Source organism: Rhineura floridana, chromosome 21 (assembly GCF_030035675.1).
Source record: "Rhineura floridana isolate rRhiFlo1 chromosome 21, rRhiFlo1.hap2, whole genome shotgun sequence".
Lineage (NCBI taxonomy): Eukaryota > Metazoa > Chordata > Lepidosauria > Squamata > Rhineuridae > Rhineura > Rhineura floridana.
Window position 1 is genome coordinate 14,478,059 of NC_084500.1, and position 24,067 is coordinate 14,502,125.

General features: G+C 44.8%; 1 protein-coding gene across 4 annotated transcripts in view; it reads right to left on the bottom strand.

Annotated features, from left to right (window-relative positions):
- The window catches only part of USP32 (ubiquitin specific peptidase 32), a 141,510-nt gene that overhangs the window by 64,744 nt on the left and 52,699 nt on the right, over nt 1-24,067 (bottom strand). For all 4 annotated transcript variants that reach the window (XM_061604692.1, XM_061604691.1, XM_061604689.1 and 1 more), the window contains 3 exons: nt 17,281-17,386; nt 16,490-16,608; nt 6,448-6,607 (listed from right to left, as the gene is read on the bottom strand). In XM_061604692.1, the coding sequence (XP_061460676.1) occupies nt 6,448-6,607; nt 16,490-16,608; nt 17,281-17,386 (385 nt within the window). The remainder of the gene's footprint in view (nt 1-6,447; nt 6,608-16,489; nt 16,609-17,280; nt 17,387-24,067) is intronic.

Consider the following 24,067-nt stretch of genomic DNA (forward strand, 5'->3'; position numbering starts at 1 on the left):
CAGATTTTGATGAGATGGATTAATCGAAATGTTTATTTGGACTATGGTTATGACAATAAGATTATTATAATTATTAACGAGATGGATTAATCGACATGTTTATTTGGAGAAAAATTGATAGATATATTTCTTAAAGAATTGAAACCTCTCTTTGACTTTTTGTGGAAAGAATAAAGTAATGTTTATGAGATTTGATGATTAATTAAGATAACTACTGGAGGAAAGTGATTTTATAATATGATTTAAGAGACAGGATTGTTATATATTGTAGACCTATAACTGATTTGATCTGTGACAAATGGGAAGTCAATATTTTATTTTTTTTGTTTAATTATTTTTGTTTTGTTTTTTGTCTTTGAATGTTTTATGATTTTGTTTTGTATGTTTTATGAAAATTTGAATAAAAATTATTGTAAAAAAAAAAAAAAGAAAAAACAACCACCCACAACCCCTTTTGACTGACTGGACAAGGGTAAGCCGGTAATATGAACCCGGCTATTCTGCAGTTGCAAGAAAGATGCAGATGGCTGGCGGCGGGGAAGGATCTTCTCCACACTATCAAAATGGTGCAACGTATATTGCAACTTCCCTCTAAATTATGCATCTTACCCGTGGCACTTTATTTTATGTTATAACTGGACCAATGAAATGTGTATTAAGCCTGATATGAACTTGTATGACTGCTCTACAGTGCATGGTTCTATTTTGTTCTGTTTATGCATTCTTATTACAAAACCAAAATAAAAATATTTATTAAAACTACTTTGGGGTATCGCATCAGAGCAGGTTTAAACCCCCCACTTAGCCATAAATCTCGCTCACTAAGAGAGCTGTTCCCTCTGTTGCATGGATAAAATTCCCGGCACTTCCAGGCAGCGGAGGACTGGAAAGGCCCCTCTCAGCCTGAGACCCTGGAGAGCTTCTGCCAGTCAGAGCAGACAACAATGGACTAGATGGATCGGTGACCAGATCCGATATGAAACAGGTTCATTTGCAGAGGGAGAGGGGGTGCTGGGCCCCAAAGTGAGCATCTAACAAAGTAGCCTGCTAGGAGGAAAGGGCTCAGCATACAGAAGTTCCTACGCTCAATCTGTAGTATCTCCACTTAAAAGGATGGTGTAGCAGGTGATCTTTTTTGGGGGAGGGGAGGGAGATCCTCCTTGCTTGAAACCCTCAAGTGCTGTTGCTGTAGCCCAAGCCCGGGACACAGGGTCGATAAGCAATCTAAAAAAGTAAATAAATGCTTGAAGCATATGGACAGAGAAGCTCAGATGAGAGGCTGAGTAAGTTTTCCAACAGTAGCAGCAGAGGGCTTCATTATCCCAAATCCTTTCCCCACCCCCATGATTAATAGAAGCAGAATTAACTACACAAATTTGATTTGCATACTACATTACTGGTTGCAGAATCCACCTTATGTTGCAGAATGTTTACTCATCAGAATGCAGAGAATCTTATAAATATCCCAGCTAAGGAAGACATCCCCTACGCTTGCTAAAACTACTAAAGGTTAAAACATGAGGAAGTGTATGGGAAGTTAGTTTACTGCCCCACAAAAAAACAAAGCCATAAAAAATAAGTCCGAGCTACAAAAATGGCTATGCTAACTTTAAGAACATAAGAAGAGCCTGCTGGATCAGGCCAGTGGCCCATCTAGTCCAGCATCCTGTTCTCACAGTGGCCAACCAGGTGCCTGGGGGAAGCCCACAAGCAGGACCCGAGTGCAAGAACACTCTCCCCTCCTGAGGCTTCCGGCAACTGGTTTTCAGAAGCATGCTGCCTCTGACTAGGGTGGCAGAGCACAGCCATCATGGCTAGTAGTCATTGATAGCCCTGTCCTCCATGAATTTGCCTAATCTTCTTTTAAAGCCATCCAAGCTGGTGGCCATTACTGCATCTTGTGGGAGCAAATTCCATAGTTTAACTATGCGCTGAGTAAAGAAGTACTTCCTTTTGTCTGTCCTGAATCTTCCAACATTCAGCTTCTTTGAATGTCCACGAGTTCTAGTATTATGAGAGAGGGAGAAGAACTTTTCTCTATCCACTTTCTCAATGCCATGCATAAAAACTTTCAACTTCAACAGTTACCCTGGAAGAATATTTATGGTTTAAATGAAATGGAACAGAATTTGATTAAAAGCAGCAAGTGTGTGCAACTTGGTGTGACTATTCAAAATTCCCATTCTAATTTTGGGCAGGGGAGAAACATAATTAAAGTCGTCTGCCTTCCAACATAAATGTTATTTACAAATATGGTGAAATATATTTTTTGGGTTAACGTTTCCTCGATAGCTTGGCTCATTAAGTAAATTTAAATGGAGCCACTGAAGCATCACAGTAAATGTTTGCTGTCTTCTCCCTCGAATCACAGTTAATAACTTTTGTCTATTTTTAATCAGGGCTATTTTTCATGCCTTTGCCAATGTTACTCAAATAGGTGCAACAGAAAAACCGGCCAGAGGACACTGCATTGGTCACTAGCCCATGGCAGGATTTAACTCAGGCATGGGGAACCTGTGTCCCTTCAGACATCGTGGGATTCCATCGCCCCCAGCCAGCATGGCCAACAATCAGGAATGTTGGGAGTTGCAGCCCAGCAATTACTGGTGGGCCACAGGTTCCCCATCCCTGAATTAACGCCTGGCAAAGACAATTCTAGTTACAAACGTCAACATTAAATCCAAAATTGATGTCTTGATATCTGTAAAAGTCCAAATGTACTAAAGCAGTAAAAAAAGAGCCGCAGCAGACCTGATTCTCAAAGTTCCCATCTAAAAGCTTCCTCAAATTCAGCTACGAACAACTCTGATGCACTTCCTGTAAAACTGGGGCAGGGAATTGGATCCGGCCAGCAAATCTAGACTTCCCCCTTTGACAGGTGGGCAGAGTTGCCCACCTGATGCCACCATGCTGCCAGGTGAAGCATATTCCTTCAAAACCAAACTGCATGGGCAAAGGAAGCATTTCCCTGTGGGGCTTGCTATAAATGCCAATTCTCTGATTGATGATTACAGGAAGCCCTATACTTTGGGCACGGATCAGATGCACTACAGAGTTCCCGGGGTAACGCAGCTGGTCCCTAGAATGGCTTGCCGGAAATACCAGTGATAGTGCAGCCTCCATAGCGCAGGCGATCAGTGCTGAGAGGAAGCCTCACTTGCCAAGGAACAAGGTTTTAAGGCTTCCAATTTCTACCTGCCCCACACCTGATATCCCATATCGCCTTTCACCTTACACCACCTTTTACAAGGGATTGCAAGGTGGTGCACAAACAAATACAGAAAACAAAGGACAGGTTAAAATATCAAATATTAATAAAATTTACAGCACGTAAAAGTCATACTGCAGCAATGATCTGTGGAACGTAAAACCATAGTGCGGATTTCTGGAACTAATTACCCACACAGGCCTGGGTACATAAGGTATGTCTTTTAAAAAAGAGGTGCCAAAATCTCAATCTTATTGGTGATGCTGTCAGTGCACATGTACGTACACACAGTTTATACAAAATCAACAGACTTTTATTCTACTTTCAAGAAAACAACTTAGCAAACACTGTAGGCCAATCCTCTCGCAGCAGGAAAAAAAACTAGGTTTGGAAGAATCCACGACTAAAGCCCCTTGACATCTCTTGCAAACCTGGCGCCTGCTACTTGGAAGGCTGGGATTCAGGTAGTGCTGGCTGAATGGTTCTCCAGGAGTCGTGTGCTCCGATGTTAACACTCAAGTCATCTCTTTGGCCAGCGTTATGTCTGTACTCCCCACACTATCATCTGCAGACATCCTGGCTTGTTACGGCTGTCCGTCAATTTGCGCAGCCGCATCTTGTAAAGTGACATTTTTTTATGACCTTCGCAACCACAAGTAAAATTAGAGGTATGATAACAGAGAGAGATAAGCACAGCACGGACAGGGAAGGGAAGAGCTGCAGTGTGTTGGGGGGAGGCTCTGCCTCATAACTCTTCTTTGCAGCCTTAAGCCCTGGTGTGGCTTTAGATAAGTAACTCTCCCAGCAGCTTTTGGGGATGGGAGGGAGACTTGCTGAGGTTGCTTAGCAACTAGATTATGCCGTTCACAAAAAGGGTGATGATAAATATCTAGGGGTCATTTTTAGCTGCTCTTCTGTTGTTGTTTTAGAAAACAGACCACGGATGGTCTACTTCTGCATTCTTGGGGGTCGTTCCATTCCCCAGGTAACGCCTTGGAGGGAGTGGCAGGAGTATATCTTGTCACGCAAACTGACCACCATGCAGACAGATGAGCTGGAGTCATTTTGGAAGCTGGCTTATTCCCAGTCAGACCAGCGGTCAACTTGGCTCACTATGGCACCTGCCGGATGTTTTTTGGACTTGAACTCCCATCCGCTCCAGCCAGCGCAATGGTCAAGGTTTGTAGGAGCTGAGAGTCCAACAGTGTTTGGAGGGCACCACATTGGCTGTCCCAACTAGGCAGCAGCTCTGCAGGGCTTCAGACAAGGGGTCTTTCCCAATTCTGCCTGGAGATAACCACCCTGACACTATCGTGCAAAAGCAACACAATAGCACATAAAGGGAATTAAGGGTGCTTGAGGAGTAGCTTTGCAAACCGTGATACAAACTGACTTCATCTGCCCTGATCTGCACCTCTCAGCCTAATCTACAGGCTGCACATCTAGTTATCCAGCATCAGCAACAACATTATTATGATCATCACCATCATTATCATGTACAATAACAACATTATTATCATCGCGTATTTAATTCCTTACCCGCCCTTCACAACAAGGTTCCAGGGCAGGTTACAGCAATTTAAGAACACAGCATAAATATCGGTTTAAAACAAAAACAGTACTCAGCATCAAAATATCGTGAATGCTTTTGAGAAAATACACTTAGAAATGTATATTTTGAGAGAAAATGCACTTAGTGAATTTTCATGTGAATTTTCTTGAAGATTTTTAGAAGTTCATGGGTTTAAGGCAGAACTGTGATGGAATGGATTTATGGTGAACACTTGCAAATGCCTCACAGACTAGAAACAGGTTGCACTGCCCACCCCACTATGAAACCCACACATCCTCCTCTCCTCAGTAGTGAAGCTGAGGACACTTTTTAGGGATTCCTGATGCAAACTTGACAGGCTCTGAGAGGCCACACACAGTTATTTCAAGGAGCTGGGAGCCTGCTCTTCATTTGGCTGTCCCTTACTCAGGCAATTGCAAAAGCTCAACTGATTCTAAAGTAAAAAACATCGATTCCAAGAGATAGACATTTAAATAAAAAAGATGATGAGGAGAAGCTAAGAATATGAGCCAACCAACTAGGAATTATTTGTTTCCGCATTTCCTGGCCTCATAAATTCTGAAACAAATTGCTCCATTTCATGGCACTTACAATTCTTGCTGAAGTAACCAGCACAGACTCTAAATCCCAAGACAAATACACATATTTCAGAAAGCTGTAAAAGTGCTTCTGGCTTTTGCCAGCAAGTTCGGCAGTGCCTCCAACAACACAGGCCCCAAACAATCAGTTTTCCAATGTTGCCTTGTAAAATAAAAATGGAGGGCCCTGGTCATCTTCTAACGACACAATTAAACATCAGTAGAGGGAAACTGAGAAGTTGAAGATGTCAGCACATGCGAGAAAGAAAAGTTGGAAGTCTCGGGCCCAAGGCAAATGACAGTATTAAAATTAGGGGGAGAGGCGTAAAAAGCATGCAGGAGTTCTTGAATATCTCCAAACAAGCTCTGGGGGATAAATGGAACAGCTGAAGCCCTGCCTGCTTGCGTAAGGAGGTCTGGGAAGGCCAGCATTGGGACCTGCACAATTCTCTTTAATGAAGGGCCATCCCGAAAGGGACAGCAGGAGAGAAAGCTAAAGATGTTCAGATGTACCAAAGATACAACGATTGCTCTTTCCCCCCCTTATTGTCACTAAAGAAGAAAACAGTTGGCCACTGGGCATGTCCTAAAAGACCAAGACATCGGCAAATGAAGGCCACATTCACACAGTACATTTAAAGCACTCTTATACCACTTTAAACAGTCATGGCCTCCCCCAAAGAATCCTGGGGAGTGCAGTTTGTGAAGGGTGTTGAGAGTTGTTTGAAGACCCCTCTTCCCCTCACACAGCAACAATTCCCAGAGTGATTTAACAATCAATCCATCTTCCCAGAGAACTCTGGGAACTGTAGCTCTCTTATGGGAATAGGGGTCTCCTAACAACTCTCAGCACCCGTAACAAACTACACTTCCCAGGATTCTCTGCGCAAAGCCATGACTGTTTAAAGAGCTTATGAATGTGGCTTAAGGGTGGCCACAGTAATTAAGTGGATGCACAAGAAAAGTGAGTTTGTTTCTTAATCAACCCCAAGGAGAAACTGCAGATGCAAAATGTCCAAGAAATCAGAGCAGCTTCTACCCAGGCTGGCAAGAAATAAGGCAATTCCATGAAAACGATTCTTACTTACAGTGTGTGACTCCTGCGAGAGTTTGATAGAAAGTGGGGGTGTCGCTGTCGTCTGTGAGCGTGACATACACTCCCCCTGAGAGCAGCCAGCGGGAAAACGTGAAGGCCTCCTTATTGTGCCACAGCCAGTTTCTGAATTTCTCAAAGTTTACCTTTTCACCCTGTAATAAAAGCAAAGGGCGGGAGGTGGGATTAAGCAAAATGGTTCAGTTACGATAGCCAACTCAGTTGTTTACTGCTGTTGGTGCAACGGAGAGGACAAGCGCATGGCCTGCGGGGAAAGAAGCCTTTGGTTCAAACCCAACAGGTAGCTTTAAGCAACCATCTCAGTCAGAAGCAAGCATTTGCAATAATACAGCTCTACCATGCAGGGCTGTTGTAATGACCCCCAAGATAAACAGTATGTGAAGCCCTGTGCGTACTCAGAAAGTGATGCATAAATGCTGCAAGGAAGTCACGGTTTGTCCACGTTATGTTCTTCACACTTTTAATAAAGTGTGTTTATACTGGACATTTAAACTGGGTCCCGATCCTGACCGTGTTCTCTATTCAGACCAGGGCACCATGCAAGTTTCCTACTGAACACCCCCCCTCCCTTTGTTGGTTTTTGCCCCTGAAGATGTTTGTTTACTGCCAGTGCTGAAATCACAGACACTTTGCTCCTCTGCTACTGCCATGAAACAAGCCATGGTTTGGCTTAGTGTTATTTTTGAATCTGAGCTCGTGGTTTGTTGCTCGGCCACAAGGGGTAATAAAGATTTGTTCTTGCCTTACCAGTCATGATTTGTTTGGAGAGAGGGGAACAAGCCATGAGCCCAGGGATAGGGGTAACAGTAAGCCAGACCACAGCTTGTTTCCTGGCAATACAGCAGGAGCAAAGCACCCAGGATTTCAGCAGCGTGCACCAGCACACTGTGTGTTCGCACGTAAACCATAGCTTGTTTTAACTATGGTTTAAAGTGACGGGTGAACTAGGCCATTTTCTCATCCCTAAAGGACTACTGCAGAGGCAAAATCTCAGCAAATGCCAATTCTTTGGCAAAAGGTGCCAAAACATCAAAACCAATTTGCATCTCATGGATGTCATGCAACAGCCTGTAGCATTCTACCATAAACGAAGGGGTTTAAGTTTAACCAAGGGCCCTACGATTCAGAACCCACCCTTTACCACTTTTCCCCATCCTTCCCCCTAGTCTCAGGCTGCCCAACTCCAGTGACATCAGAGCAGCTAAGCCACTGGCAGCCATGGAGGTGTTACAGAAGCAACTGCAAGGCAGAAAATGAAGAAGCTGATTTGTAGGAAATGAAAGATTATGAACAACTATACGGGTAGTTGGAATATAATATTAAGAAGAATTTCTCAAACACTGCACACTTGGTGCGTTTCCGTCAGGGCCTCTCTCATTAATATAAAGAGCAGCTTTGGCGGTTGTGTCCCCACCAGGTCATTATAATGCATGTGTGGCAGTGGATCGCTTGTTGTTGCTTTTAAAAAAAACCCACAGGTACTTTTCTAGCACATCAGGCAGCTTGTTTTTCAAACACAGGGCCTGTTACTACAGTCAAAGCAACAAAAAGATCAGAGATTAGAGTTCAAAGGGGGTGAGCTTTGTTTTTTTTTAACCGTTTGGCACAAAGAGGTCAGATTTTCCCTCGAACATGCTTATCAGTAATTCACAGCTTGATGAGAAGCAATGTATCCTACACGCTGGGCGATGGAACATGTGGCTTCTAATGTGATTATCATGACAAAGTCTTGCGGTCATTTTTGCAGAAACAATTTTACTATCGAGAAGCACACACTTGCTCTGGGAAGGAGGAAAAGGGAGGCAATGCCTAACAATGGGAGTAAATCTCTCGGGTCACAGAGGTAAGACAGCTCTTAATAAGTCGTAAGTTAATGGAATGGCAAGAAATCTTCATTTCAAATCTTTAAATGAGGTTTGGCAAAGAGGTTTTACGGTATGTTGCTTTTGGGGGGTGAGGGTCCTTGGGCACAACATCCATACTGCACATACACAATCAACCTGAAACATGCAAACTGAGCATTGTCTTCGGCTGCATCTGATCTTATCAAATAGTCCCTGCAAAAGGGAAATACCACCACTGCTTGGGACGGTGGGTGTGCACTTTGCTGGTGTTGGGGCCCGATCTTGCTGCCCTCTGGAGTCTGCCCTAGTTTTCGTAACCACTCATCACGTCCCCAGAGGAGAAATCTCAACCTGGTAGAAGCTTTCAGCATACTTGGGCTCTTTCTACGCGCCATTATCAGACTCTTGGCAGCCCAAGGCTGGAACCAGGCTCAGTAAGCTACTATAGACTCTTTACGCTTAGGAGTGAAAGCTTAGAAGAAAAGCCACATGCAACATGCAGCCCTGCAACTAGCAGGCAGCATGAAGCCTCTGGATTGGACAGACTTTGTATACATACCAAGAGTCTATCCTTTTACCCTCACTCCCAGTTCTAGCAACTGACCTCAGGCACACCAAGTCAAACACTATCCAACTCTAGGCCAAGATCCAACCACTGCCTGACCCTAGAAGCCAGCCACAATCAACAATTGTAAAGAATACTAGACATCTGTAAAGGGCCTTCGAGTGCCCAAAGTGCTTTATGTTTATTTGCCAGCTATAATTCTTACAATGGTGTGGCAGACTTCTTTTTGCCAAGGGCCACATTACCTCCTAGCATACCTTCTGGGGGGCTGCAGGCCACTGCAGGCCACAGGAAATGTGGCCAAAAAAGTGGGTGTGACTATCCACACAGTCGCACATATCACACACACACACACCACTGAAGACTGAAAAGGAGGGGGGGAAACAAGAGACAATCTTGCTCTCTAATCACTTCCTCCCATCCAGGGAAAAGGCCATATGTCAGTGGTAGACAGTCTGCCTTGCATGTAGAAGGTTCCAGGTTCAGTCTCCGGCATCTCCAGATAGGGACTTCTGCCTGATACACCAGAAAGCTGCTGCCAGTCTGTGCAGACAGTTCTAAGCAAGATGGACCAATGGGTCTGACTTGGAATAAGGCAGCCTCCTACATTCCCTGCTAGAGTGCTATAGCAGAGAGGGTCTTGGCAAACTAGGCTAGACGTGTTTATTTGAAGGCAAGGATCTCCATATCACCGTACCCTTTCAAGGGGTCAGGGAGACCCTGTGCTCCAAACAGCATGGCATAGGCCAGTTCACGGGTCACTTTGTGGGGAGAACTCAGCTTGGTACTAATCTACTGTTGTCTTGCAGGGAAAAAGCAACAAATGAACAGCCCCGCATGCGTGCTCTTGCCTTTTCACCCACACGTCGTGATTTTTTTAAAAAAAAGATCTGCCATCAAAAATAATGAATCCCCCCATACAATCAGCCTTGAAAATGCATGGGAAGTAAACAGTCCCAACTGCAGACGTAATAAAACTTCTAGGCCATCCAGTATGCGTCAGGTAGCCCATCCGCTAAAGATTAACAAGCTACCAAAATCCGACACAGAAGGTTACGGCTCCCTATTTTCATTCAAAAGGAAGATTCACACACAACATTTCTGTAGGACAGAAGACAAGCCTGCGTGTTTTAAAGACAGGCCCTTCACCTCCTGCCCCATGTTCATGGAAGCTGAGCTGAGGCTGGCATGTTGAGCCTCCATCTTGTTCATCTATGCAGACCGCCAGGGCTGCTGCAAATTCTGCGCTGAAGCAACACCAATCCCCAAACATTTAATTTGGCATCCAGAACAATGCAAAGCTAGAGGTACTTGCACAGCTTGCCTGTGGCATAACCGAAATTGGGTACGGAGGTGGAAGACCTAGTGGCCACAGTCGAGATCTGGTGGCCAGCATTTGAATAAGGGTAGGCCTTTAGCATGGCATAACCGAGATCAGGAAGACAGATGGCCACTGAGATTTGGAGGCCAGCATTTGATTATAGGTAGGAGTTTTATTTGCTGCACAAAAGCTGGATTTTATTTTTTATAGTTTTTTATTTTATATTTTTTTGCAGGGAACTGAGATTGCCATTTGAAGGATAAAGTGTGTGCGGACTCTTCTTCACCTCATCTTTTTAGTGGGGCGGGCTGAGTTGTGTCTGCCCTTTTAATACATGTTATTGGTGAGCAATTTAGGTTGTTTTTTACTCTTGCTTTTAATATGTGTTTCTCTAAGTCGCTTTGAGTCACTTTTGTGAAAAAAGAATAAATATCATCATTATATAACTGCAATTACGCAATCTTCATCTCTCTCACACACACCTTCCCCCTGGGATTCTGGAGGCTATTACAGCAAAGGGCTCTAGCTTGTATAGCAGGGACTTGTCCGCTAACAAAATTCCTCTTGAGGGGGAAGAGCCACAGCTCAGGGGCAGAGCATCTGCTCTGCTGCATGCAGAACATCCCAAGTTCAGTCTCTGGCATCTCCAGGAAGGTCTGGGAGTGCCCCCAGCCTGAAACCTTGGACAGCTGCTGCCAGCCAGTGTAGACAATATTGAGCTAGAAGGACCCAGTGGTCTAACTCAGCTTCTTGTCTTCCTCTTGGACTGGGATCAGTTGACAGATTCCTTGCCAAGCCTCCCCTGCAGGTTTTAGCTTAAGTCACACTTGGGGCTTTCTGGAGCTCGCTCCTTCCCCTGCAAAGTAGAGTCAACAAGGCTGTAACTTGCAGAAAGAGCCTTTACCATTAAACAGGCGAAGAGCAGGAGATGAGTAGCCACCAACTGGTCCTCCTCCTGCAGGCCCAACAAAGTCTGCTCACTGCCCACAGATGGTGGAAGTGGGCTAACAAAAGGAAAGGGGGGGGGGACAGTTTCCTTGACTCCTTTAATGGTGCCATTTAAGGGCAGAAAACATGCAAGCGACAAAAAACATCTAAAAACATTCAAAACGATTCCAGGACAGATGCAAAATGGGGAAGATCTCTGCTTAAAGGGCTTGTTGGAAGAGGAAAGTCTTCAGTAGGTGCCAAAAGGACAGCAGAGACGACGTCTAATATTTAAGGGGAGGGAATTCCACAGGGTAGGTCCCGTCACAGTAAAGGCCCGATGGCTTTATTGTGCAGAATGGACCACCTGATAAGATGGTATCTGCAGAGTGCAGTGATCGATTGGGTATGTAAGGGGTGAAACTATCTTAAAAAGGTTACAGGGCTCATTCTCCAGGCTGCAAGCTGGCAACCCAGCCAAGAGCCACCTAATCTGCAGTGTGCTAGCTCACACTCCTTTATTAGTCATGGTCTAGACTGCTAAAATGGACCTGTTGGAGGATTGATAGGCCTGCCCAGTAGCAGGGAGCTGTGCAAGACTGCTTACGAACAATGGAAGGAAAACACAGTGCAGGACACTGAAGCCACCTATGCAGCCTTAGCTCAGTGTTAGAGCATCTGCTTTGCATGCAGAAGGTCCCAGGTTTAATCCCTAGAACCCACAGGTAGGGCTGGGACCCTGAGGAGCTGCTGATCAGTGTAAACAATACTGAGCTAGATGGACCAATGGTCCATCCACTACTGCTAAGGCATAGCAGCCTGCCTTATACTGAGTCAGAGCAATGGTACATCTAGTTCAGCATTGTCTACACTGACTGGCAGTGGCTTTCCAGACTTTCACACAAGCATCTCTTCCAGTCGTACCTAGACATGCCGGGCAATGAACTTGGGATCTTCTGTATGCTAAGGAGATTCTTCACCACTGAGCTAAGTCACCTTCCTACAGTTTCCAAAAATATTTATACATTTGCTAAACTTTTTACTACGAGGGCTAGAACCTTGAACAAACAAGCAAACATGAAAGCTAGAGGCTGAGTCCCAAACTAGGGAGTAGATCCTATGCTTCACTGCAGAGGAATACTCACAGGCCCACTTATGAGTTTGCCATTTGTTATCAGAAACCTGCCTGCATGAATTGATTGAGCTAGGGAACTCTTACCAGGCTTACAAAACTACAAGCGTTGCACACCAATCCTTTGGTAAATAAGTGCTCTCTGACAGAGCTTTGAATTAATGGCATTAAATATTACTTTTATTGACTTGCTGAGCAGGACTATTTTCAAAGACATATCTTTGCTGAACGGTTAACCTCCCTGTAGGGCTGAAGTTCAAATACTCCTATCTTTTGCTCTGGCGGAAATTAATCTTTCTTGCTTATGGGTTATGTGGCCAGCCCTATCCAACAGGCAAAGCCAAAGAAAAAGACAACTGTTTTTTTCCTAGCTTTGTCAACGTAGCAGACAGACATCCCGGGAAACACAAAGAATAGGGTTATCAAGTGCAGACTGAGATTCTGAGCATTGTTGTCAGTAGCAGCAATAGCAGTGTTAAAGTTTCTAGCTCTTAAGGTTACAGAGACATGTTTGAAAGAAAGTATCTGATTTCTTACCTGGTCTTCACCATAAGGTCCCAGGGCAGGTGACAACGATTTAAAATGTAGTATTACAAACTGCTTAAAATAGGGACTCCCAAACGGTGGTCCACGAGCTTCATTCACATGGTCCACGGCATGCCCACATGAAATATCCATATTGATTTTTAATAGGATTTCATTGCTTCTTTTCTTTCTTATATTGTGATACAATTTAAATTCTATGGAATGCAAACTGTTAATATAATAGAATACAATATAGGAAATAAAGGAAGCAATCAAATTCTATTAAAAATCATGCAGCTTCTAGCATAGCGCATTAGTGCATTGCATTTGCTACAACAGGTAGAAAAACCTGGTCACCCAAGACCATTAGAAATTTTCAAGTGGTGGTGGGGGGGAAGTTTGGAACAACTGGTTTAAAATAAATTACAATCACAAGAATAGGGTGGGTCCTGAAACCTGAAATCATAGGTGTCAAAGGCGTGAGTAAAGAGGTGGGTCTTCAACATACAATGCACCCCTGCGGGGAGGGAATTTCACAATCTAAGAGCTGCCACAGAGAAGGCCCTATCCTGAGCCACTACCACTCTGGACTTCTGAGGACTGTGGAATTATCAAGGGGGCCCCCTTTGCTGAACGTAATACTCGAGAGGGTCTGTAGAACAATGCTCAGTGAAGTTGCAGAAACCAGAAAAACTGGTGCTGGTATAAAATTGCCAGTGACCGTGGTGGGAATAATTCTTTTCAAGTAGCCCCTGTGCTTCTGAGAGCATCAATACATAAAAGGCGATCGTAGCTTGAACAGGGCGAGCACATTATTCTGCCATCTGCATTCTGTTGAGTTGGAAATTTTACTGTTCCTCTCCAAACACCTGCTCTATTCAGTGGCTGATGTGAACAAGGATACAAAAATAAATACAAATCCAGCCATTCAGGGCCAGCAGGGTGGTATTAAATGCTCCTCAAAAAGCATCTCCTAATGGTCTGTTTTGCTTTTGAGGGGGCAGCACTGCTGATCAACTTTTAAGCACGGCATACGATTAAGATTTACGCTACACGGGAAGCAATGGGCAGATACATTCTCATTCACGCCGGCACTTGCGGTAGAGTCTCTCCTACTGCTTCTAGTGGAAAGGAGTTTAATAAGCCGTAACCCTTAAAGCCTGAGCAGCGTGCCAAGGACAGGCATCAGAAGTGTGTGTGTGTGGGGGGGGGAATACCTGTGCATGCGGGGATTGGAAAGGGTTTTTTCATCCCTACCCAGCCCTGAGTCCTTCACGTCCCCATCAAGACAGACTAGGAGTTTGGGAGGGAGAGGAGGGGATTCCTCTGCCTCCAAGGATGATGGGCACTTTCCACACTGTCAGGAAAAGGAAACAGGAGATGGGCATATGGGAGAGAAACTGCAATAGACACACTGCAGACAACCTTGTCCCATCATTTCTGCTCTGTCTGCATAACGGGGACCTTTCAAACAGAGTCTAGTAGGTTTGGGGATTTATTTATTTTTAAAGGGTTTTAGTCAACTAAATCCTACTCAGAGTATACCCACTGAAATTAATGAACCTAAGTCGGTAATGTCTACCAACTTCCGGGTAGGACTAGCACTGAATACCACTCAACGTTTTGCTTTCGCACATGGGGAAAGATCTTGGAATTGTCGTTGATCACAAGCTGAATATGAGCCAATAGTGCAACATGGCTGCAAAAACAGCAAATGCTATTATTAGGCTGCATTAACAGAAGTATAGTTTTCAAATCGCATGAAGTATTAGTTCCCCTCTATTCAGCACTGGTTAGGCCTCATCTTGAATACTGTGTCCAGTTCTAGTCTCCGCACTTCAAGAAGGATGCAGACAAACTGGAACAGGTTCAGAGAGGGCAACAAGGATGATCAGGGGACTGGAAACAAAGCCCTACGAGGAGAGACTGAAAGAACTGGGCATGTTTAGCCTGGAGAAGAGAAGACTGAGGGGAGATAGGATAGCACTCTTCAAGTACATGAAAGGTTGTCACACAGAGGAGGGCTGGGATCTCTTCTCGATCGTCCCAGAGTGCAGGACATGGAATAATGTGCTCAAGTTGCAGGAAGCCAGATTTCAACTGGACATCAGGAAAAGCTTCCTAACCGTTAGAGCCATACAACAATGGAACCAATGAACTAGAGAGGTAGTGGGCTCTCCGACACTGGAGGCATTCAAGAGGCAGCTGGACAGCTATCTGTCAGGAATGCTTTATTTGGATTCCTGCATTGAGCAGGGGGTTGGACTTGATGGCCTTATAGGCCCCTTCCAACTCTGCTATTCTATGATTCTGTGATTCAAACTGGCGAAAAGCCCCACATGACTGATCCAAATGTATTTATTTTCATTTATTAAAAGCATTTATAAGCCACTTAATGTTTTACAAAAATCTCTCAGTGCTACATAATATAAAAAGAATGCACACTATCATTCAAACAAAAATACAAACTAAAACCAGTAAAATAGCAGCATAAAAAAGCATAAAAGCAAAAGTGCCATCATCCAGAGGATTCAGGTATATAAAACAGGGTCCAATCTTAGAGGTCAAGGAAAGCCTGGGCACCATACACCTGACTGACGTGCAGAGACATACAACCTGCATGCTTTATTTTGGCATGCAATTGCAGGGGCTTCTTGTGAAGTGAGAACAGGCCGAAAGGGGAAGCAAAGATGGTATACAGGGGTGGGGAGGAGACAGAAAAGGAGCCTGAGAGAACTGGGTTGGAAGAGAGATGCACAAGATGGAACAGGAAGCTGGATGAGGAGCAAGGGAAAGTCAAGCCACTCCAGGCACTGCCGGAATGACTCAAGCCCCATGACAGCCTGTTGATTTATTCATTTATTTCTTAAATTTTTCGCCTAACTTTGCTCCCAAAAGGAGCCCAGGGTGGCAACACACATGATAAAGCAATGAAAACATCTAAAACAGTTCCAAGACAGATGCATTTAACCTGTTTAAATGAAGTTTAAAACCACAACCAACCAAATGCCCAGAATCCTATAACTAGATGTTTATCAACTAAATGGGGTCACCAAAACTAGAGAAGAAAGGGAATAGTTGGAAGTAGGGATGGCAAAAATGTGGCTAGTTCCTCACATTTGGTTTAAAGCAGCCATCGCCAACCCGGTGCCCTCCAGACGTTGTTGGAACACAACTTCCATCAGGCCCCAGCCAGCACAGAGGTTGGTTTAAAGAATCAGAGCTGCAACAGCCAGCACTTGATTCTCTATCCCAGTAATCAGGGCTGGCGTTTGCAAACGCGGGGCCCAATTGGGAACCTTATGGCAGGCGCCGATTTCCGCGAAGCAGCAGAAACGGAAACCAGCACTGCCCCTCGAGGGTTAAAAAAGGCGCAATTCCCCCACGAGCACAGGGCCCAATCAGTATTTTGCCCAGCCCTGCCAGCAATCCTAAGTGCAACCCTGAAACCTGCATAACGCTTAGCAGAGCCTAATCCTTATCAAGTCTGCAATCTCCTACTACAGGAATGGGGAACTGGACCCAGCAGTGGGCCAGATCCTAATGTTCCCAAATCCCCAGGTGTTACTCTGACAGGTGGGTGTGGATGTCCATCTCTCAATCACCTGACATTACCATGACGTCAGGTAAGGAGTTTTAGTAGGTTAACCGATAAAAGGAGACCAAGTCTCTCTCGCAGACTACAAAAAGAACAGAAATTACCTCCGAGAAGCATTTCTTGAGGCTTTCCGGGACTTTCCCATCAACCACATGAAGCATCCTTTCCATCTCTTCGCGGACGACATAGCTTCCGGATTCATTAGAAAACAGGCTGAAAATATCTAAGGGAAACACAACAGAGCAACTAAGCATTCAAGCCACACTAGTGCAATTGAACAGGCAGCGTCAATTATCTCAGACAATTTTCTGAACAAGGCTGATTTTAACTTGTTTACACTTGTAAGAAGTCCTTTGCTTACCAGTTACACCATTGGGATCAACTGGGATGCCAGTTTAAATGGGAGTTGTTAAAGACATCTTTTTTTAATGTAACACGCCTGAAGCTGTACGTACAGGGACCATCTGGAGCCTATGATGGTTTGAGGACCTCTGAAGGCATTTTGACTGGTTTGAGGAACCTCAGCATCTCTTTAGTTCAACCTCTCAAAGCTCTTGCAAGGAATCCCAGCTTTTACTCACAAAGGAGGAATGGTCATTCCAAGTGCTCTTTGCCTGTCAAAACTACCCCATTTAGAGCTGAATACAAATACCAGATTCCAGTGGAAATATTTTGATTCCCCCCCCTATAAATGGCTAGGATACAGGCTGGTAAGCCTCAAGTTCATGCTTCCCTTTTCCCCCTCTTAGCTCCAACTACCTAATCCCCCTGGACTGCACATTAGATTCCCAATTAGATGGGGACAGGGGGAAATGCAACCTAGCATGTCCAAGGCATTGGAAGGGTGCATGGTGTCCCCACCCCCACCACAATTTTCAAACACTGCAGTACTTACACTTTGCTTTCTCTTCATCTCGGCCCCTTGTCAGGAGGACTAAGCCCACTATCAAGTTGTTGAAATGTAGTCCTTTGGACGTGCCACCGAAAGAGCAGTATATGACCTGGAAGTAAAACAAAACGAGAAAAGTTTAATCTTTACACTTCTGTGCAATCAAGCAAGACTCAAGCCCTCTTGCTTGGCTGCTATAAAAAAACATTCAAAATATTTTGCTAATCTGCCTATTCTAGACCAACATCTTGTTTACAACAGTGATTGGCCAGAAACTCGTGGCAGCTCACAATCGAGATGTGGCAGCAATGGCCTTCTCCCGTCCTGGCATCTGGACTGAAGGACTAGTCATTTAAAATATTTTACATCCCACCTTCCCGTGCGAAGCTTTCAAGGTGGGCAATAACAATAAAACTTAAAAACAGAACATTAAAAAACAATTCAACTGCTAACAACAGTCCCTGATAAAACAGCAGCAGGGAGAATGTTAGCACTAAAAAATAATGAATACCTCCGAAGACATGACAGGTGCATTAAAAGCCTGGGCTCGTAAGGTGGCCTTGGCCTGGCACTGCCAGCTTCAATCCTGCACACACTGACTTGGGAGTAAGAGTTGACATGTATTTGATTGCAGTGTTAAACTCAAAACGGCCTGAATTCTATGGACACAGACACGGCAAAACACAACTAGTAAAAAATAAAACCCCATTGTCGCTGTCAGTTGTGGGGAGGGGGAAATTAGGATCAGTACTGTAGTGTACGGGGGTGGTAATGAAAGTTTTTTGGCAGGACTGTGGCACAGGAAAAACATTCAAGTACATGCTATTTACAGTGGGAAAAGATAGAGACTGAATTACGAGTGAGTTAAGTCCCCAGGTCAAATCTTGCCTCTGCCACAAACTCACTCAGTAGCCTTTGGCAAGCCCCTTTCCCTCAACCTCAGGCCCCTCCCCCATCCGCAATGTGGGAGCAATAGTACTGACCAACCTTACAGCATTGTTGTAAGGATTTAAAGCATATGAAGCACTTTGAATATTTGAAAGCACCATAAAAGGTTAAGTTATTATTATAGGTAAAAAATTCCATCCACACTAAAAATGAATGACAAAGTCTTGCTTGACTAATTATTATTTATTTTGATTTATTATCCGCCACTCACCCTAAGATCCCAAGGGTGAATCAAATTTAAAATACAACATTAAATTTAAATCAAATTTAAAATACGTCGTTCAAATTTAAAATACAACATTAAACACAGTTTAAAACAAGTTACTATCAAAAGAATAGGATGGGTCCTAAAAATATACATCTCAAGTGTTAAAGGCCAGGGTAAAGAGGTGCATCTTGAGTATTTAACAAAAACTGCAAAGGGAAGGTGCCAGATGCATCTTTGTGGGGAGAGAGTTCCACAACTTCCACAGCCAGAAAGTCTGCCAGGTTCTCTGCGTCATGAGTGAAGAATCTTGTGGCCCTCCCAATGCTGCTAGACTCCAGCTCCCATCAGCCCTGTCTACTGGCTATTCTCGCTGGGGCTGATGGGAGTTAGAGTCCAGCAACACTGGGAGGGCCACAGCTGGCCTATGCCCGTCCATCACTGCATCCGGGTGGGACTGAACATTCATTGTTAACTCACCAGCGATGTGGCCATTCCGTCACACACACCCCAAGCCTCACAGCACACAAGCCTCTCCCAACACATTTGTCCTCTCGCACACAGTATATCATATTACCTATTAGCTACCCTTCAGGTTGAAGTGCTAGATGATTATTTATAGGTCCAAAAGTCATGCGAGAAGTCATCATAGGACAAATCTCCCCCATGTTTCTAAAATAACTCAGTCTGCCTTCCTTCTTCAAGAACCAGAGGTGGAGCCATTTTGCAGGCGCATAAATATCCGATGCCAGAAGCGCCTGGTGTTTTATTTACAACCTATTTAAAAAGGCTGCTCCCCTAAACAACTGATGCCCTAAAGTTTGGACACTGGCACATTAAAAAAATCACTTTAGCCCTGGCAGTCACCAGCACTCTCCTTCAGTTTGTGAGAGGTAAAGTGGAGGTGATGAGGCAAAGCAGGTGAGATAAAGTGTGGGCTTTTGTTCTCCTTCCGGGCTGTCTGTCTGTTATTATTTATTAGATATATATCCCACCCTTTCTCCCAGTAGGGGCCCAGGGTGGCAAACAAAAGCACTAAAAGCACTAACATGTCATAAAAACAGACTTCAAAAATACGTTTAAACAAAACAATCACTAAAAACATATTAAAACAAAACAACCATTAAAATATTTTTAAAGCTTTAAAAATACTATTTTTTAAAAGGTTTAAAAACATATTAAAAAGCAATTCCAACACAGACACAGACTTTTTATATGACAAAGAACAGGCAACGTTTCAAAACCCACCACAGAAACAAACAACACGGACGTGCAATATTGCCTCTTCAAATGGCACCTCTGCTTGGGGCGCTGAAACTGGAGCCTCGGTTCCTGGTCTGGACTGGGAAACGTGTGGTGTAGTGATTACAGTGTCTGAATAAGACCCTGGGAGACCAGGGTTCAAATTTCTGCTCAGGCATGCAGCTCACTGGGTCGCCCTTGTTGTGAGGATTAAGAGATGGGGGAAGAACAGCAGATGCTGTCTTGAGGTCACTGGGTATAAATATAATAAACAAAATGAAAATACCATGGACTGCAGGTGCAGAATCCTCTTGGGGGAAAGGATGGAGAATGTGTGGCCCTCCAGATGTTATTGGGACTCCATCAGCCCCAGACAGCATGGGCAATGGATAGGGATGATAGGAGTTGGGAGTCTGATAAGATCTGGAAGCCACCAGTTCCCTATCCCTGTCTCATGGTATGGAAGAGGATAGAGGAGGTGCAACACCAGCCCCTGTGACTGGCAGGCTCTATAGGGGCCTCTGGACTGCTCACGTTTGGTATAGATCAGGGCTGGAGAATCTGGTGCCCTTCAGATGTTGTTGGGACTCTTCCATCAGTCCCAGCCAGCACAGGGAATGTCCAAGGACAATGAGAGGAGTAGCTGGGCAATGTATGCAAGGCCAAGGCTGCCAACTTGGGTGGCTTTAAAAGAAGGTTATTATTTTTATCTATTATTTGTTTATTAAGTGTATATCCTGTCCTTGCCCACAGAACAAGTTAATGGAGGAGAAGGCTCTCAACAGTTACCAGCCACAATGGCTATGCTCTACCTCTGCTGTCATACGCAGTATGCTTCCATATACTGCAAATGCGTGTTTGTTTCTTTGGTGGGTTTTTGAAATGCAGGAGGGGAGAGGGCTCTTCCCTCTGCTTGGGGATTTCCCACTGGCATCTGCTTGGCCACTGCGAGAACAGGGTATTGGACTAGACGGGCCACTGGCCTGACCCAGCAGGGCTCTTCTTATGTTCTGAGGTCACGTTCCCCTTTCTTGATATAAATACTTGGAACTGATCACTCTGCCCTTGGTCCAGTTAAAACAAAACCTTCTGCCTGCTAGGCTTGCTCAAGCAACTCAGTCTGAACAGATTACCATTCTGGGCATGGCTCCTCCGAGGGCAGGTAACGCTACAAAATTGGGAGCAAATGAATGAGCCAAGTCACTTTCATTTCGGATTCCCATCTCCAGTAGGTTTGATTTCGCAAGCTTCCATTCCAGGAAGACAGAGACACAAGCCTTAAAAAAGAATTCAGCCTCAGAGTATGCTGGGAATTTCATCCGCAGAAGATAAGAAACAAAAACATAGCAGGTTGCAGCCATTTTACCCACTTGCATTACCCAGCTATTAAATGGGGACGGCTTTCTGAAAAGACAGCAGAGCTTCAAATGGAATTAAGGGCCTGTTTTGAGCAAGGAAACTCAGCACTGAGAGTGTCTTTCAGGTCCTTTAATAGTTAAGCAGCACCTGGCTCTCAGAAAACACAGCCAGGAGCCAAGAGACTCTTTTCCTGGTTTTGGTAAATGTTCAGCTTCAAAATAGCTTATGCCGCCTTCACAGTGAGATCCACTGCATATATTTAAGCAAATACGATCCAAGTTCATTAACGAGCTTTACGTGCCAGCTCTTGAGCTTCCAAATCTGTTAAAATTATTTTTTGTACTTCAAATATGCTAAAGTTGTTTAAACCCCACTGGTATATACACACACTTACAAGACTGGCACCCTCAAGTTCTGGGGCAGTGGCTAGACTGCTGGACAGGGTCTGTGGAAACTCAGTTTTAAATCTCCACTCAGCCACAACATTCACGGGGGAGGGTTATCTCCCTCACAGGGCTGTTGTGGAGATAAAATTAGTGAGTGGTTGGGAAAGAACCATGTATGCCACCTTGAGGTCCTTGGCTTCTCAAGGACGTGCAGCCAACTGCATTATAGGCCTTGCCCAGCTTGTATAAGGCCTAAAATGTCTCAAGGGTCTCTGCTGAGACAACATCTTCTATAGCTCAGCTAGCAGGGCCAACTGGGAGCTGTCTAGGGTTCTGATTGGCTTAGAGAAGCCTGCCTTGTCTTAAATTTGCATAAATAAAAGAAACTCGGTTATTGCTTTCACTTCCCCTGCAAGCCCCAGCAGAACAGTACAGTTCTGCCCCACCGACTCAACACACAGAATGCAATGCCAGAGATGTCAGGTGATGTTGTGCTGTCAGTTTAAACCAGGACCCTGACGGATCAGGCATTAGTCCAGCTTCATATTTAGGCATTCTTCAGTAGCTAGGCAATAAAGAATCAATGCAAGTGAGTGAGCAGGGTTGTAGGGAAGGGATGGAGTGTTTTGTCCTTCCTCTGGGCCCAGCGTAGAAACCAAGCTGTCTACAACAGGATGGAAGTCCCTCTCCTCTGCCCCCTACACAGAAATGCAGCAAGCTGATGCAGAAGAGACGGAGCCCACTTCTACCAGTCCACAGCAGTCTAGTAAAAAAAAAAAAAAACAGGCTAGTTAACTTTTGTGCACTTTTTTTTTTACAAGACTGCACTAGTTCCCTACTTCCTGTGCCACTAGAGCCTGGATAGCAAGGGCGGCTCTTGAGCTGTGGTACGATTGGTCAGCTGCGGTACATGGGTTATACTTACTTTACAGTTCTATTTTTGTTGCTTACTTATGTTTGTACCTTAGTTTTATAGGCCACCTTGGCATAGCAGGATTGATGGACACAGACCTGCTGGTCAGAAGAACAGACCATTTGATCTATGATACTAAGAGGAGAACTCAGAATCCTTCAGGTCCTGGGAATCAGGTGACACCAGAGTACCATACCTTTGCCTGCTACGAAGTGGCCACATACAGAGCTCTCTGGAAATCTGAGGAATTCACTGTTGGAGGAAATCACCAAATTATCCTTCCCCCAGTTGAGACCAAATGATTGCCTGCCTGCTTGCCTGTCCCAGGTCATTGCCAATGTAAGGACTGAAACCAGGCTGCACAAGATTTGTATTGAACACAGGTTCCTCTGAATCAAGAGTCTGCTCTCAAAGCTGCAGGCACAGATCTGACCTTTGGATGCAACAGTACCCACACCTAACCCTGGATACCGACACCCTGAAAATACACTTGCTATGTGAGGTGGGGAGAGCAGCCTGCTTTCAAGACAAAGAATGTAACTGTTACCATCCGAAGAGCGATGGAGCAGATTACTCTTCAGAATGCCCAGCACTCTCCAGAATATATATTAAGATTTCTCTGTGCTGGAGAAGAAGAAAAAAAGCTGACTGCTTCTAAACAAATCCGCTTGCGTTGCAATTAAAAGCAGTTGCCACATTTACCGGCAAAGAGGAAAAGAAGCAACCGACTGGAGTTGATGCATCTCCTCGGAGCGGTAATTACCCAGCTGTGTGCCAGGACACCCTTGTGCGTTGCAAGAAGTTAAATTACCGACAGCTCCTGTGAGCCTAAAGTTCCCAGCCACGCAGCAGGCTGTCTGCTACATCTCCGCCCAATTCCCTGTTCATCTTGCATTCTTCCGATCAGCTGTCCTGACATGTGTCTACATCAGACATTATGGCATCATTTGATCACTGTCAAGGTGTAGGCTCGGCGGAATGCCCTGCCCGCAAAGGAGGCTGCCTGTCAAATCTCTTCGTGAGTTGCTGCTCTGGCTTGGCTGCTTTCCAAAAATTTCTGAGGGTGGAAAAATTTCCCATGGCATCATTCCACTGGGTGCAGAGAGATCATTCAGTTGCTCCCGACGAGAAATGTACCTGCCCTCGCAGAGGCAGCATGTGTAGGACAGTGACTCATGCCAAGGGCTCCCCCGACGGCAGGTAGTTCTTATTCATCTGCACTCTAAAAATAAAGCTTCTTTAGGATGCAGGAGTGAAGTGTACCTCCACGATGAACTGAGAAAAAGAAATTTCTTCTTATCAGAAGTTTGGGAAATGCTACCTTACAATAATGGGGCAAACCAGTGGGATAGCAGAGCAGGGCAGGGATGAAGTGCAGCCATTTATTTCACATCAGGGACAATGATGTTGTCATCTCCAAAGGAGTTATCTGCCAATCCTCTGCATGCCAAATCATAGAATAGTAGAGTTGGAAGGGGCCTATTAGGCCATCCAGTCCAACCCCCTGTTCAACGCAGGAATACAGCTTAAAGCATCCCCAACAGGTGGCTATCAGCTGCCTCTTGAATGTCTCCAAAGCCCACCCTAGGTCATTGGTCCCATTGTCGTACCACTTCTAACAGTTAGGACATTTTCCCTGATGTTCAGCCAAAATCTGGCTTCCTGTAACTTGCGCCCATTACTCCATGTCCTGCACTCTGGGACAGTCGAGGAGAGATCCTGGCCCTCCTCTTTGTGGCA